General features: G+C 47.3%; 1 protein-coding gene across 1 annotated transcript in view; it reads right to left on the reverse strand.

Moving 5' to 3' along the window:
• Positions 1 to 10,149: 10,149 nt before the first annotated feature.
• Positions 10,150 to 15,171, reverse strand: part of FA2H (fatty acid 2-hydroxylase) — a 47,008-nt gene continuing 41,986 nt past the window's right edge. The window contains exons 5-7 of the mRNA XM_081108101.1: positions 14,832 to 15,004; positions 13,188 to 13,440; positions 10,150 to 11,540 (exon numbers count right to left, since the gene is read on the reverse strand). Coding sequence (XP_080964227.1) covers positions 11,461 to 11,540; positions 13,188 to 13,440; positions 14,832 to 15,004 — 506 coding nt within the window. The 3' untranslated portion in view covers positions 10,150 to 11,460. The remainder of the gene's footprint in view (positions 11,541 to 13,187; positions 13,441 to 14,831; positions 15,005 to 15,171) is intronic.

The raw sequence follows: 15,171 nt of genomic DNA on the forward strand, positions 1-15,171 counted from the left end.
GCAGTTTCCTCCTGCGCTTTCCACCCTCCCCCTCCTTCCTGCATTCACTCGGCAGCTAGTTCTAGAACACACTGAGTCCTCACTTAAGGCTCCCTGTAGGTTCTTGGACCGACTTTGAGGGGAACCTCATATGAGGAAACCAATTTGACCATAGGCTACATGGTATGCACAAGAGTTAAGTTTCTACAGCATATTTCTGGTCGCAAAAACATCACCAAACTTCTAATAAACACCCCAAACACTCACAGTAAACATTGGAAAACATGTGAACTCCATGTACGTGTAAGAAAGACTAAAAAAACCAGATAGGATTGTATTTTCCAACCTGCTCATCCCAGTTCAGGGCTGGGTGGCTGAAGCCTCTCCCCGCAGCTCAGGGCGCAAGGTAGGACCCACCTGGACAGGAAGTGCCTTCATCACACACACACACACACACACACACACACACACCCCACACTCACTCAGACGGGGACAACTAGACTCACCAACTCACCTCACGGGCACATCTTTGGGATGTGGGAGGAAACTGGAGGCCCAGAGAAAAGCCCAGCAGACCTGGGGAGATGGTGCAAACTCCACACAGACAGTGGCCCTGGCTGCAAAGTGTTACCTTTTTCTTTTCTTTTCTTCACATCCATGTTATAACAAAACCACATTGAACAAGTCTGTTATTTGAGGGTCTGCTGTTCTCACTGTGACAGGCCCTCTGCCTGGGGCTGGGGACTCAGGAAGGAATATAGTGTCCCTGAGAGGTACTGTAACTAGGACACAGAATGCAGAAAGAGCACTTCACAAGACTTAACACTCCTTTGTGACAAAACTCTCAACAAACTAGGAGCAGGAGGAAACTGTCTAAACATAATAAAGAACCTTTATGACAAGGCCACAGCTAATGTCATACTCAATGATGAAAAACTGAAAACTCTTCCTCCAAAATCAAGAATAAGGCAAGGATACCCACCCTCCCAACTTCTGTTCAACATAGTGATGGGAGTCCTAGCCAGAGCAATTAGGCAAGATATCCAGGTGGAAAAAGGAGGAGTAAAGTTGTGTCTGTTTATAGGTGACAAGATCTTCATATAGACTCCATTAAAAAACAACAACAACAAACACACAGAGCTCATAAACAAATTCAGTGAAGTTGCAGTATACAAAATTGACATACAAAGAACCAGTATGTTTCTATTCACTAACAACAAACTATCTGAAAAGGAAATCAGGAAAACAATCCAATTTACAATAGCACCAAAAATAATAAAATACTTAGGAATAAATTAACTAAGGTGGTGAAAGAATTGAACACTGAAAACTACAAACCATCAATGAAGAAAATTAAACAAGACACAAACAAATGGAAAGACACCCCTTGTTCATGGATTAGAAGATTTAATATTGTTAAAATGTCCATACTTCCAAAAGCAATCTAGAGATTCGATGCAATCCCTATCAAAATCCCAATGTCATTTTTTACAGAGATAGGAAAACAATACTGAAGTTAAATATGGAACCACAAAAGACCATGTGTGAATAGACAAATCACTCTTGAAAAAGAACAACAAAACTGGAGGTATAACACTTTCTGATTTCAAAATATATTACACTAGAGGCCCGGTGCAAGAAATTTGTGCACTGGTTGGGGGGAGGCGTCCCTCAGCTCAGCCTGTGCCCTCTCACAGTCCGGGAGCCCCACGATCAATTGCCCCAAAGAGGTAGGCCCCGCCCACCCAGCTGGGGCTCCATGATGGATTGCCCCTGCAGAGGGAGGCCCCGCCCACCCACCACAGCATTGGGTCTCCCTCTTTGGGGTGATCATGGAGCCCCCTGATTGATCACCCCGTTGGCCAGTGGCCTGGGCCTCCATCTGCAGGGCAATCATTGGGCGATGGCCGGGCCCCTGACCAATCGCATTGCACCCACCTTGCCTGGCCTGGCACCAGTGGGTGTCACAGTGTGATCGTCCGAATGGCCATCCGGATGGTCGTTCAGCTGTTCAGGCATTCAGTCGATTTGCATATTATGCGTTTATTATTATAGATAACCTTAGTAATCAAAACAGTATGGCACTGGCCATAAAGGCCCACATATAGACCAATGGAATAGAGAGCTCACAAAGAAATCCCCACTTGTATGATCAACTGATCTTCAGCCAGGGTGCCAAGAATACACACTGGGGCAAGGATAGTCTCTTCAACAAATTGTGTTGGGTAAACTGGATATCCACATAGAAAAAGAAATTTAAATTGGCCTGGTCAGCGTGGCTCAGTGGTTGAGCATGACCTATGAACCAGGAGGTCACAGTTCAATTCCTGGTCAGGCCACATTCCCAGGTTGTGGGCTCGATCCCCAGTGTGGGGCGTGCAAGAGGCAGCGAGTCAATTATTCTCTCTCATCATTGAGTTTCTATCTCTCTCTCCATCTCCTTTCCTCTCTGAAATCAATAGAATATATATATACATATATATATATATATATATATATATATATATATATATATATATATAAAATCAACTAAAAATGGATTAAAGACTTAAACAAGAGACCTGAAACTATAAGACTTTTGAAGCTGTGGGACACTGGTCTGGACCATGACCTCATGAATATGGCGCCAAGAGCACAGCTAACAAAAACAAGTAGGATTATATCAAACTAAAAAGCTTTGGCACAGCGAAAGAAACAATCAATAGAGTGAAAAGGCAACCTATGAAATGGAAGAAAATATTTTCAAACTACATATCTGATTAGGGGTTAATCCCCAAAATATATAAGAAGCTCCTACAACTCAACAGTAAAACACACACACACACACACATCAAAAACCTAATAACCATATTTTTAAAAATAATCCTCACTTGTGGATATTTTTCCCATTTATTTTTTTAGTGAGAGTGAAAGGTGGCTGGGGGAGAGAAACATCGACATAAGAGAGACACATCGACTGGTTGCCTCCTGCAAGTGCCCCAACTGGGGGCCGGCCTGGAGCCTGCAACCGAGGTACGTGCCCTTGACCAGAATTGAACCCACGACCCTTTAGTCTGAGGGCTGACATTCTAACCACTGAACCAAACCAGCTAGAGCTAATAACCAGATTTTTTTTAAATGGGTTAAGAACTTGAATAGTCCTAACCAGTTTGGCTCAGTGGATAGAGCGTTGGTCTGCAGACTGAAGGGTCCCAGGTTCGATTCTGGTCAAGGGCATGTACCTTGGTTGCGGGCACATCCCCAGTAGCGGGTGTGCAAGAGGCAGCTGATTGATGTTTCTCTCTCATCAATGTTTCTAACTCTCTATCCCTCTCCCTTCCTCTCTGTAAAAAAATGAATAAAATATATTTTTTAAAAAAGAACTTGAGTAAACACCTTTTCCAAGGAGACATACAAATGACCAACAGGTATATGAAATATCATCTCACACCTGTCAGGATGGCAGTTATAAAAACCCCACATACCACAAAACCAAAAGACAGCAAGTATTAGTGAAGATGTGTAGAAATTGGAACCCTTGCACCCTGTTGGTGGAAATGCAAAATGGTGCAGTCACTGTAGAAAACAGTATAGAGGTTTCTCTGAAAAATTAAATGTAGAACTACATTATAATGTAGTAGTTCTACTGGGTATTTATCCAAAAGAATTGAAATTAGGATCTCAAAGAGCTAGCACTCCCATTGCTGGGGTCCAACCCCAGCAGGTCCAGGGCTCTCCAAAGGTGTGGATGGAGTCGGTGAAGAAGGAATGACACAGAGGCAGCGTTCAGGTGATCATCATAGCCGGGTTCTCTTGTCAGGGTCTCCAGCCAGGTTCTGTAGCCAGTTCTCCAGCCAAGTTCTGTCTAGGATCTCCAGCCAGGTTCTGTAGCCATGTTCTCTGGCTAGGTTCTCCAGCCAGGTTCGGTCGCCAGGTTCTGTAGCCGGGTTCTTCAGCCAGGTTCTGTCTAGGTTCTCCAACCAAGTTCTGTAGCCAGGTTCTGTCCAGGATCTTTTGCCATGTTCTCTCGCTAGGTTCTGTCTCTAGGTTCTGTGTAGGTTCTGTGTCTAGGTTCTGAATCCTGTTGTCTTGTTACATCTGTATTTATACCAGTTGATTCCAATCCTATCAATCTCTATTCCAAAGGTTAGGGCTTTTCTTATCTCCATTCCAGGGAGTAAAGATTATGTAGCTTAAGCATGATTGTTTGTAGTTAAAGTGATTAATTACCTGCCTGGCACTTAGTTAAGGGGTTTTATTCCCTCCCTCACTTCAGGGGAAAATCCCTGCCTGGGGAAACAACCTTTCTCAGAGAGGTGACCTTGGTTAAAACACATAGTGCCAAGAAGGTGAGCAAACATATTAAGAACAGTATGCCATATATGCCAGGTCCCTTGAAACAGCAAGGATGGACCAGCTCCCGGCATCCCATTTTCACTATAGTGCTGTTCAAGATAGCTAAGATGTGAAAGCAATCTAAACATCCATTGCAGATGAAATGATCAAGAAAGTGTGGCCTATACATATAATGGAATACTATTCAGCCTTTAAAAAGAAGGAAATTCTGCAATATGCAATAACATGGATGAACCTTGAGGACATTATGCTAAATAAAATAAACCAATCAAGAAAATACTGTATGACCCACTTATATAAAGTATCTAGAACAGTCAAATTCATAGAATCAAAAAGTGGAATGTGCCCTAGCCGGTTTGGCTCAGTGGATAGAGCACCGGCCTGAGGACTGAAGGCTCCCAGGTTCGATTCCAGCCAAGGACGCGTGCCTGGCTTGATCCCCAGTAGGGGGTGTGCGGGAGGCAGCCGATCAATGATTCTCTCTCATCATTGATGTTTCTATCTCTATCCCTCTCCCTTCCTCTCTAAAATCAATAAAAATACATATATATATTTTTTAAAAGTGGAATGGGCGTTGCCAGGAAGAAAAGTGGAATGGGGAGAAAACAGGAAGTTACTAATCAATGGGCATAAAGCCAAGCACAATGAATAAGCTCTTGAGATCTGCTGTACAACATTGTATGTATAGTCAACAATAATATACTGTACATTTAAAGAGTTGGCCCTAGCTGGTTTGGCTCAGTGGAAAGAGCATCAGCCTGCAGACTGAAGGGTCCCAGGTTCGATTCCAGTCAAGGGCACATGCCCGGGTTGTGGGCTCAGTCCCCAGCAGGGGGTGTGCAGGAGGCAGCCAATGAATGGTTCTCTCTCATCATTGATGTTTCTTTCTCTCCCTCTCCCTTCCTCTCTGAAATCAATAAAAATATATTTAAAAAAAGACTTGTCAAGCGGGTAGATCTCATGTTAAGTGTTCTTTCCACAATTAAAAAAGAAATAAAAAGGATTATAAAGAGAATACAGTGAACAATCTTATGCCAACCTAAATGAGATAGACAAATTTCTAGACACAAATTACCTAATCGACTCAAGAAGAAATAGAAAGTCTGAACAGACCCATAACAAGTAAAGACATTGAACTAGTAATCAAAACCCTCCTAACAAAGAGAAGTCCAGGCCAGATGGCTTCACGGTGAATTTTACCAAACATTTTAAAATGAATTGATACCATTCCTCTCAAACTCTTCCAAAAAGAGAAAAGGAGAGAAGCTTTCTAACCCGTTTTATCAGGCCAGCATTACCCTGATACCAGAGCCAGACAAAGATGCCACAAGAAGGAAAACCACAAACCTGTATCAGTGACAAATATAGATGCAAAAGTCCTAAAAAAAAATACTAAAAAACCGAATCCTAAAATATGAAAGGTTTATACACCGTGATCAAATGGCATTTTTCCCCAGGAATGCAAGGGTGGCTCAACATGTGAAATCAATGTAATAGATCACATTAATAGAACAAAGAAAAAACCCATATAATCATCTCAGTTGATGTAGAAAAAACATTTGACAAAATTCAACACCCTTTCATGATGAAAACATGCAGAAAACCAGGAATAGAAAGGAACGTCTTCAAATGATAAAGGACATTTATGAAACACCCTCAACTAACATCATACCTAATGGTGAAAGACCAAAAGCTTCCCCCTAAGATCAGGAACAAGACGGGATGCTTGCACATGGTCACCACTGCTATTCAACATTTACTGAAAGTTCTAGCCAGAGCAATTAATTAGTCAAGAAAAAAAAAAAAGACATCCAAATTAAATAAGCAATTAAAATATCTGTTAGCGAATGCCATAATTTTGTATGAAGAAAATGCGATAAACCATAAAAGTTTTTATTGTAGTTAATAAATGAATTCAGCAGAGTTGCAAGATATATGATTAACACACAAAAACGAGTAATGTTTCTATACATCAGCAATGAAAAATACAAAAAAGAAATTAAGAAAACAATTCCATTTACAATAGCAGCCAAAAGAATAAAACACTCAGGAATTAATAGAAGTAGGTGAAAAGACCTGCACAGGAAACATTGCTGAAAGAAATCAAGGAGCTCTGGGAATAAACACCTGGACACCCCTCACCCTCTTCCATCCCGCCAATCTCTTACCAGTGCCTGTACGTGTGGAACCGGCAGCCAATGAGCCAAAGAACACACAGATCAGCCTCACAGAGGACTGAGCGGGATGGGGAAAGATGGAGAATGAATCTGGAGAGCAAATGGAAGATATCTAGCACATCTCATAATTTCAATATCTGATGTCTTTGTGGGTGCTTTCCTGTTGCATGTTGTTTCCATCAGCTTTTACTCATGGTGCCTTCTATCCTTGTGTTTTGTTTTATTTTTATTGTAAGCATATAGCCCTTGGAATCTTACCCATGGGATATTTTGAGGGCTGGATTGAAGTTGCATTTCTCCACAGACATTTGTAAATGCTTCTTCTGAGAGCCCTGTGACTTTACCAGCCAGGAACATCTTACACCAAATTTAAAATATATATATATATATATATATATATATATATATATATATATATATATATATAAAATTCCTAGCTGGTTTGGCTCAGTTGACACCTGTGGACTGAAGGATTCCAAGTTTGATTCTGGTCAAGGGCACATGCCTGGGTTGTGGGCTCGAACTCCAGTGTGGGGCGTGCAGGAAGCAGCTAGTCACTGGGGCATGCCAGCCAGGCTATAGCAAATTTTTGACTCAAGGTGTTTCAGACTAACCAGTTTGCATGAGCTCAGGCCTTAGACCTCCATGAGGGCTATGGTGGTTCTATGTCCTCAAAAGCGCCTTTCTCTGCTCCCTGCAGGAAATCTTACTTGCAGTGCCCTGGCAGGTGGGTTATTTCTGGTTCGGTCTTACCTTGAGGATATAGAACTGTGGGGTGTGTAGCAGACACATCTGATGATCCTTGTCATACCCCTTCTGTCCATCTCTGGTCTTCACCTCAGGTGTGGTGGACGGTTCTGCTTTAATTTCAGCCATAGTTCTGGTGCGTGGTTCCTAGCAAGCTCACGTGAGCTTGTGCTGACTGCATCCCCTTCAGGTGCACACATCCATCTTTCTGCTCTTGCTCTAGGACCTTTGTCAAAGCCAGGGCAGCCCGTAAGGGAGGCGGCAGTTGACACCCATGAAGACAACCCTCAACTCACAGGAGAGAAGCTGGTGGACAGATGTTCCAGGCTCTTGTCTTTTGGGTGGACCATTCTGGCAGGTCTCTGTCTGCTTCTCAGGATGCCCCTACAGAGTCTGTAGGGGAAACTGACATCTTCATTCTTACATGGCTGCCCTGCTTTCCTTTCTAATCCTTCCCAATCACAGACTCCTTATTTCTGCAATTGCCTCCCAAATAAACTACCTGCATCCACGTTCCCATTCTAGGTTTTGCTTTTTAGGGAACCTGAATGAAGACATGATCCCCACTTTATACTTTTGCCAAAACAAGATTCTTTTCTTCTTTTTCTTACCATTTCTTCTTTTTTTCCCCAGTACCAGCTTATAAGGTGTCTGAGGTGGAGTGAAGATGATAGTCCTAGCACTTTCCAAATCTCACATCCATCCTATAGCATCTTTAATAGATCAATTTTGCTCATGGTGCTGTTATCACCTCACTGTAAAGAAGATCCAGTCAATCTTTTGCAGCCATCATATTGTTATAGAAAGTTAGAACTGGAAAGTTCATGTACCTCGCAGAAGCCTAAACTGTAGATGAGACAAAACAGTAAGTCAAGAGACAGGTCAGGTGGAAAAGTGCTGGAATTTTACAATCACAGCCATCTGATCCCCAAACAGTCACTATGAGGGCAGTTACAGGAGGGCAGAGCCTCCTGCTATCACCAGAGGGCAGCAGAGGCCAGGGAACAGGTGGAGAAGCAAAGACCGAATAATGTAAAATTGCCAGAGATCAGAGGCAAGACTAATATTTATTGGCGCCTGTTACAAGTTGGGCATGGTGCTGGCACAATAAGAAATCGTACAAAGTTCAAAGGCAGAGATCGGAGGCCAGAGCCAATGGAGAAGCGGAACAAAGTCCAGTTAAGAGGGCAGTTCTTCAGGTCAGCCAGGAAATGCTCAAAGACAGCAAGCATGTCTGGAAGTACAATGCCAGAAATAAATGTGTGCAATGGCGATGGGCCTGTCCTCTGCCAGGGCAGCTGGTAGTTGCTGGCGAGTCAGGTAAGGTAAATTGCTGAGGATCATTGAGAGTCACTTTACACCGATCAGAATTTAAATGGCCTTTGCCTTAGGGAGCATTCAACTTTCTTGACGGTTTTTGTGTCTTCTCCCACCACAGAAATAAACATAACCCTGTGCCCTAAGTTTCAGGCTTTCCCATCATGCTAGATGCGTTGGCATTTTAATAATACCCCATGCTTGCTTTAGCATCTAATCTTTGATTCTTATGTCTCTTGCACTTGCTGATAAAATTCTCTGACTCTACCAGATGGTCACAGAGTATGGACCGCACTATGGCTGCCAACTGGCTTGAGATGAAGGGCTCTGTGGCACTTCCTATATTCCTCTCTCCTGTAAGGTGGAGTTCACTCTCTTCCACAGGCCTGTGGAACCCCCTGGAGAGTTACTGTGGGCTCAACAGGAAGCTCTGGGGGAATCCATCCAAGTGTGCACTGAGTGGATCTTTTCATTTAGGTTGGCTTAGGTGTGTGTGTGTGTGTGTGTGTGTGTGTGTGTGTGTGTGTGTAGGAGGTTGCATACTATTCCCCCCTCCCAAATCTTCTCAATGCCATTTTACAAGCTCATTTTTGCCATTTGTTACTAGTTTTTTTTCAATAAGTTTTTTTCCCCAATTACATTTTTGCTCAACGTAGACTCTTCTCTGGTGGAGTTGCATATTTACAACTCGTGGATCTCTTCCTTTGCTCCTCCCTTTTCCTCCTTCCTTCCCCCTGGGTGTGATGCTCCACAGTCAGGTTTCCAGTGCCTGGAAATGGGGGTTGTGACTTCTGCTCCTTGAGCAGCCTGGTTCCAGGCATAGATTCCAGGAGCTTGAGCGATGGCTGGCTCAGACCGTGGCCTTTATCTCCAGGCTGGGAGTTGCAGGGACAAAGCCACCAGGTGGCTGCTGGAGCAGGGAGAGGCAGTGAGGCTGGGGGCTCCCTCCATGTTGCCAGAGCTTCGCCAACATCAGTTCACATCTGCCTCTGCCTCTGCCTCTGCTCCCACTTCTGCTTCCCCATCCTTGGGGAGGAAAATCCAGAGCCCACCTCCACCGGGCCCGCTGAACCAGACTCTGAGTGTGGCAGCCTTGGATCTGTAGGCTAACAGATTCCTCAGGTGGCTGTGATGTGCCGGCTGGGAAGACATCCTGAGAATCTGTTTCACCTAGACCGAGCCGGCCTGATGTTCTAGCTCCCATGGTGGGCGCTGGTTGCTAGAGTTTTCCTCCTTTGTTGTAGGAAAGCCAACCGAATCTCAGCTGGGGTCTGATAAGTTCCAGAGGGACGTCTCCCCAGTGCTGTGCCAAGGCGGTTGATGGGGGTGACACCCCCCCCCATGCCCCAAATGCCTACCCCATGGGCAGGCAGTAAGGGGGAAGGCTGTCTGCAGATCATTTTAAAACAGGAATAAAACCAAGTCAGAAAATAAGAGTTGCTCAGCTTTTTATTATCACCATGGCCAGCAAGTCTACACAACCTGGTCAAGGGTAAGCACCCCTCCCTGCTGGACGGACCGTACCCACCCCCCACCTTCCGTGACGGAGTCTGGCGAATGAGCACCAAGTAGCAGCAACCGCTCATTTCTTTTTAAATGTCTTTATTTTTCAAAATATACAATTTATTTACACCTTTATTTCACAACTGTAGTTTGTATATTTATTCCAAAATCTTTAAATAACTCCGCAGTAAACAGTACAAATCACAGGAGCGGTCAAACTGCTTCTCTTTAGCCTTTATGCTCATCGAGTTTTTTAAACGTTTCAAGTAGTAATGGTTTGTGGGTAAGAAGGGAACAAAAATAGGACCAAAGGTTTACATAAGCTCAACACATAGAATTAGAAAGGGCGATCTGAGCAGCTACTTGAGCATTTATATAGTTTATAAATAAGACCCTCTCATGAGCAGTGAGGGTTTTGGTTATGAGGAAAAAGGGGCTGGAACCTCATCAGCTGGATAGGGAAGCCAATGGGGAGGGAGATAAGGCACCGAATAAAGGCTCCTTCTTGGCCTAAGGAGGCACTGGCTGGAAGGGTCCTGAGTGGGGGGCAGGGGCCCACCTGTGCCAGGTGGAGGTCAAGAATGGCTGGGAATGGGGTGGGGCTCCCCCCGCATAGAGAGGCCTCTTTAGCTGACCTTGGAGCAAAGCTTTGTGATTCTGGAGGCAGGGAGATGGCTAGAGCAGCTGGTGGTTCCTAAAGAAAGGGCCCGGGCTCCCGCCAGCCTTGAGGCCAATGCCAGCCAGCCTCGGCCCGTCTGCACCGGCAGGTGAGGGCCGGGCCTGTGTCTCGGCCTGAGGCACCTGGCGGTACAGCTGGCATCTGTGATTGGCAGTGGACGGAGGCACTGCCCTGGGGTCCGGGATGGCCTGTGGGAGGCATCATGCTGTCTCTTCCTGTGAGAGCCCTTCGTCCACCTCAGTGTTGTCCGCTCATCGGGAGAAAGCCAGAGCCATCAAACCGCCCCCGGGAAGGGAAGGTGGGGAGACTAGGGCAGAGGCCCTGCAGACCCCACTCTTTGCTGTGGGGGTGGCTCCCAGGAAGCCCGAGGTGCTAAGACACAGGTGGATCACAGGCCTGCCCGGAAGTCACAGGGGTCCGTTGCCGTCATTCCCCTTGGCCAGGTCCTCAAGCAGTCCTGTGGGCTGATTCTGGGCAGAGGTGCCGGTGGGAAGGCTGGGATGCTGCAGGAAAGAGCTAGTCCCTGAGGACCATGTGGCCACCAAGTGGACGTGACCCTCCCGTGGTGGGTCGGGAGGGAAGCCTCAGTCTTTAGGGTCTCCCCAGCACCCTTCACCAAGCCCAAGAGCCGGACAAAGCCCATCCTGCCTGGCCAGGCAAACCTTCTTGCAGGGTCTGGATGGGGCGGGGGTGGGACAGGGGCCACAGTGGGGCAGGGAATTGTCACTGGATCTTCAGGTGGGGTTCTTCCGGCATAAGAGTGTGGAAAATGTAATCCCAAAATTTAGTGCTGATGCCAAATCCTAGAGAGGGAGACGAATAGGGAGAAGGTGAGGCACTGTCCAAGGAGGGGCAGAAATCTGCTTGGAAAGGGAGCCGGGGAAGATTTTCACATCTGTCCCCGCTGGCCTTCCCAACTCTCAGGGCCATCCTGGCAGAAGTCAGAGCAGGGTACCAGTTTCCCAGGGATGCCTGTAGACTAAACCCAAATCCTTTATCTCCAGGACTTCCTGGGAGAGCCTGGCCCCTGCCTGCCTCAGCCGCCTCCTTCTCTGTGAAGATGTCAGGTCCGTTCCTGCTTCAGGGCTTTGCACCTGTTACCCTGAGATGCTCTTTCCCCAGATGTTGGGTGCTGGCTCCTTTTGATGTAGGTCTCAGCTCTAACGACATCTCCGCAGTGACGTCTGCCTGGACCACTTGACCTAGTGCTCTGCCAGCCAACACGGTGGCCACTAGCCCACGTGACTGCTCAGCACTGGAAATGTGGCTAGAGCTACAAAGGGACTAGATTTTCAATTTCACTTAATTTTTTTAAAAAATATATTTTTATTGATTTCAGAGAGGAAGGGAGAGGGCTAGAGAGATAGAAACATCAATGATGAGAGAGAACCATCGATCGGCTGCCTCCTGCACACCCCACACTGGGCATGTGCCCTGACCAGGAATCGAACTGTGACCTCCTGGTTCACAGATCGACGCACTGAGCCACACCGGCCGGGCTAATTTCACTTAATTTTAATTAACTTACATTTCAATTTAAAAATGTATACTTGCCCTAGCCGGTTTGGTTCAGTGGATAGAGCATTGGCCTGTGGACTGAAGGGTCCCGGGTTTGATTCTGGTCAAGGGCACATGCCTGGGTTGCAGGCTCAATCCCCAGTAGAGGGCGTGCGGGAGGCAGCCGATCAATGATTCTCTCTCATTGATGTTTTTATCTCTCTCTCCCTCTCCTTCCTCTCTGAAATCAATAACAATGTATTTAAAAAAATGTATACTCAGTTCAATTACTGGAAATCTTTCAAGCATATCAGAGCAATTCAGGTATGTGAATCTACTTTTTTAAAATTTTTACTGTAAACTTTATAAACTTTAAACACAGATTAAATATTTCCAGTGCAAATTTAGCACCTGAATTGAGATGTGCTGTAAGTGCACGATACATACTGGCATAGAAGACTTAACATAAGAGAAAAAAAAAAGAGTAAAATATCTCATTAACAATATTTTACATTGAGTATATGTTGACATGATAATGTTGTGGTTGTATTTGGCTTCATAAAATATGCTATTAAAATTAATTTCATCCATGTATTTTTACTGGCTCATGTGGCCACTAGAAATTTAAAAATCACATCTGTGACTTGCATATTTTATTAGACAGAGCTGGGCCCCTCCCCTGACTTATATGGTTCCTCTAACATCATCTTGCATTACTTTCTTTGTGGCACTTACCGTGGTCTGAAGTGCTCTTTTACTAATGAGTGATTTCCTTGTTTGTCTCTGCTCTGCCCCCCACACCAGAGAGCAGGATGGGAGCCCCAGGCTTGCCTTGCTGTCCGTGGATCCCCAGAACCCAGAACAGTGCCTGGCCCCGGTAGAGGCTTAGTGGGAGCTGTCAAATAAGCAAGTGATAAAACGAGTGCGACTGGGAGGTGCTGGCTGAGCCTTACCTGACTTCTGATGTGCAAAGTGATGCTTGACATGGTGGGCCTTCATGCTGTACAGGTAGGAGCCCTTGTGCGGCGAGCCGAAGTGCAAGTAGTAATGGGTCATGTCGTAGAGGACGTAGCCCAGAAGGCCGCCCGCAAACACAGTGCCCCCCACCGCCTCGGGCAGGAGGAGCTGCAAGGTTGTGTAGAAGAAGGCAATCACCAGCGAAGCTGGTGCAGGGGGGAAGACCAGGCGGGACTCGTCGAAGGGTGCCTGTGGATGGAGGGCTCAGTGTCAGAATGCAGCTGGGGGCCGGCCTGTAGCCACAACAGAGACTTCCCCATGGGGCGTGGGGCGGAGCAGCCCCCGCTGTCCCAGGGAGGGGCAGTAATTATCATGGGTCGACTTGGCACTCTCAGTGGCTTTGGGGAAGGCAGGCCACTATGCCGGGGAGTCCCAGAGAGACTGTCCTGTTCCCGGTTTCCAAGCCAGGCTAGGACCTGGAACACTGCGCAGGAACACGGGGGTGGATGTGATGTGGGCAGGATGTTCACGTTTTCGAGTCCTGCTTTATGCTCAAGGGGCCACTTTGGCTCTGGAATTTGTTAGATGCTAGAGAGGAGCCCCACCTCCGATGACCAGGTGGGGCACTTAGACCAGGGCCTGATGCTGTCTGGGAGGCTAATGTGGATTCACATGGTGGGGTGATGCCGGAAGTGTTGGCATACTTTCTCCCCACCCTTCTTCCTAACAGGGGCTCTTCTTTGTTCCAAGTGGGTGTTGTCACATTTAACAATAAGAGAAATAGGCCTTAGGCTCTGGAGCTTTAAAAGCCAAGGGCCTGGCACAGAGGTAAGATTTTAGTGACTGATGGTGAGGATTCTGAGAAAGACAGACCCTCTCTGGGCTGGAAGAAAAGGGAGAGAGCAGGTAACAGTCATAGAGTGATATGCCGATAAGGGTCTCTCTCCCGCAGACTGGGAGCAGCAGGACCAGCAGTATGCTGAAGAGCCAGCTCTGGGAGGGAGGGAGAGAAGGAGGGAGAGATGGGCACCCGGGACAGGCTGAGAACAGCACGGGGTGGGGACAGCGGGCTGCAACTTCCTCTGGGCAGACCTGGCGTCCAGTCCCTGCCACGGGGGCCATGATATTGGCCTTGAAGAGCCCCAGTGTGGTGGGCGGTCGAGAGCACAGACTCTGGAATCCACAGAAGGAGGCACAAGATCCTGGCAGTGACAGATGTGGCCCTGGGTGCGTTCCTAGTTTCCTAATTTCCCCAAGCCCGCTGGCTGCTCTGTGGAACGGGAAGAAGGAAGCTCCACACGGGCAGTGGCTGTTGGCTCCTTTGTTCAGTGGTGTCTAGAGCGGTGCCCGGCGCAGAGCGAGCACGCGGTGAACACTCGTCGAGTGAACGAACGAGTTGCTGTGAGGGTTACAGATGGCCCACGGAAGGTGCCCGCAGAGTGCCGGGTGTCAGTGATGACGGCACAGACACACACGCTCACTCTGTCCACGCCCGGTTCACGTTAGGCCCCAGTCCCTCCTCGGAGCAACAGCAAAGGCCCTGATGTCCCTGGTTCCCAGCCCCCGACTCCCAGAGAGATGGGCGGCTCCTGTGAATCGGAGAGAGCTGCAAGGCCCCGGGTGGGAGCCCGCCCGCTCACCTTGTGGTGCTGGCCGTGCATGATGAAGTGCAGCGTGATGAGGTAATAGCTGTTGCTGGGGGGCTTCATGTGGAACAGGAAGCGGTGGAGGAGGTACTCTGTTAGGCTCCAGAGGAGCATCCCCAGCACGAAGAGGCCCGGGAACACGGACTTAGGCATGGCTACCGAGTACTCTGCAGGGCGGCAAGAGAGAGGAAGGTCAGGGCGGGTGGCCCCAGCGGGCAACAATGCCTGGCGGCTCTAGGCGTCCATCTCACCCCCGCCCCCCGCCCCCATCGCCTTGGGACCTGCAGGCCTCTGTCCAGCAGCTATGGGGTCAGGCCACACTGCTGGGGCTCTC

Source organism: Myotis nattereri (genome assembly GCF_964212035.1).
Source record: "Myotis nattereri genome assembly, chromosome: 15".
NCBI lineage: Eukaryota > Metazoa > Chordata > Mammalia > Chiroptera > Vespertilionidae > Myotis > Myotis nattereri.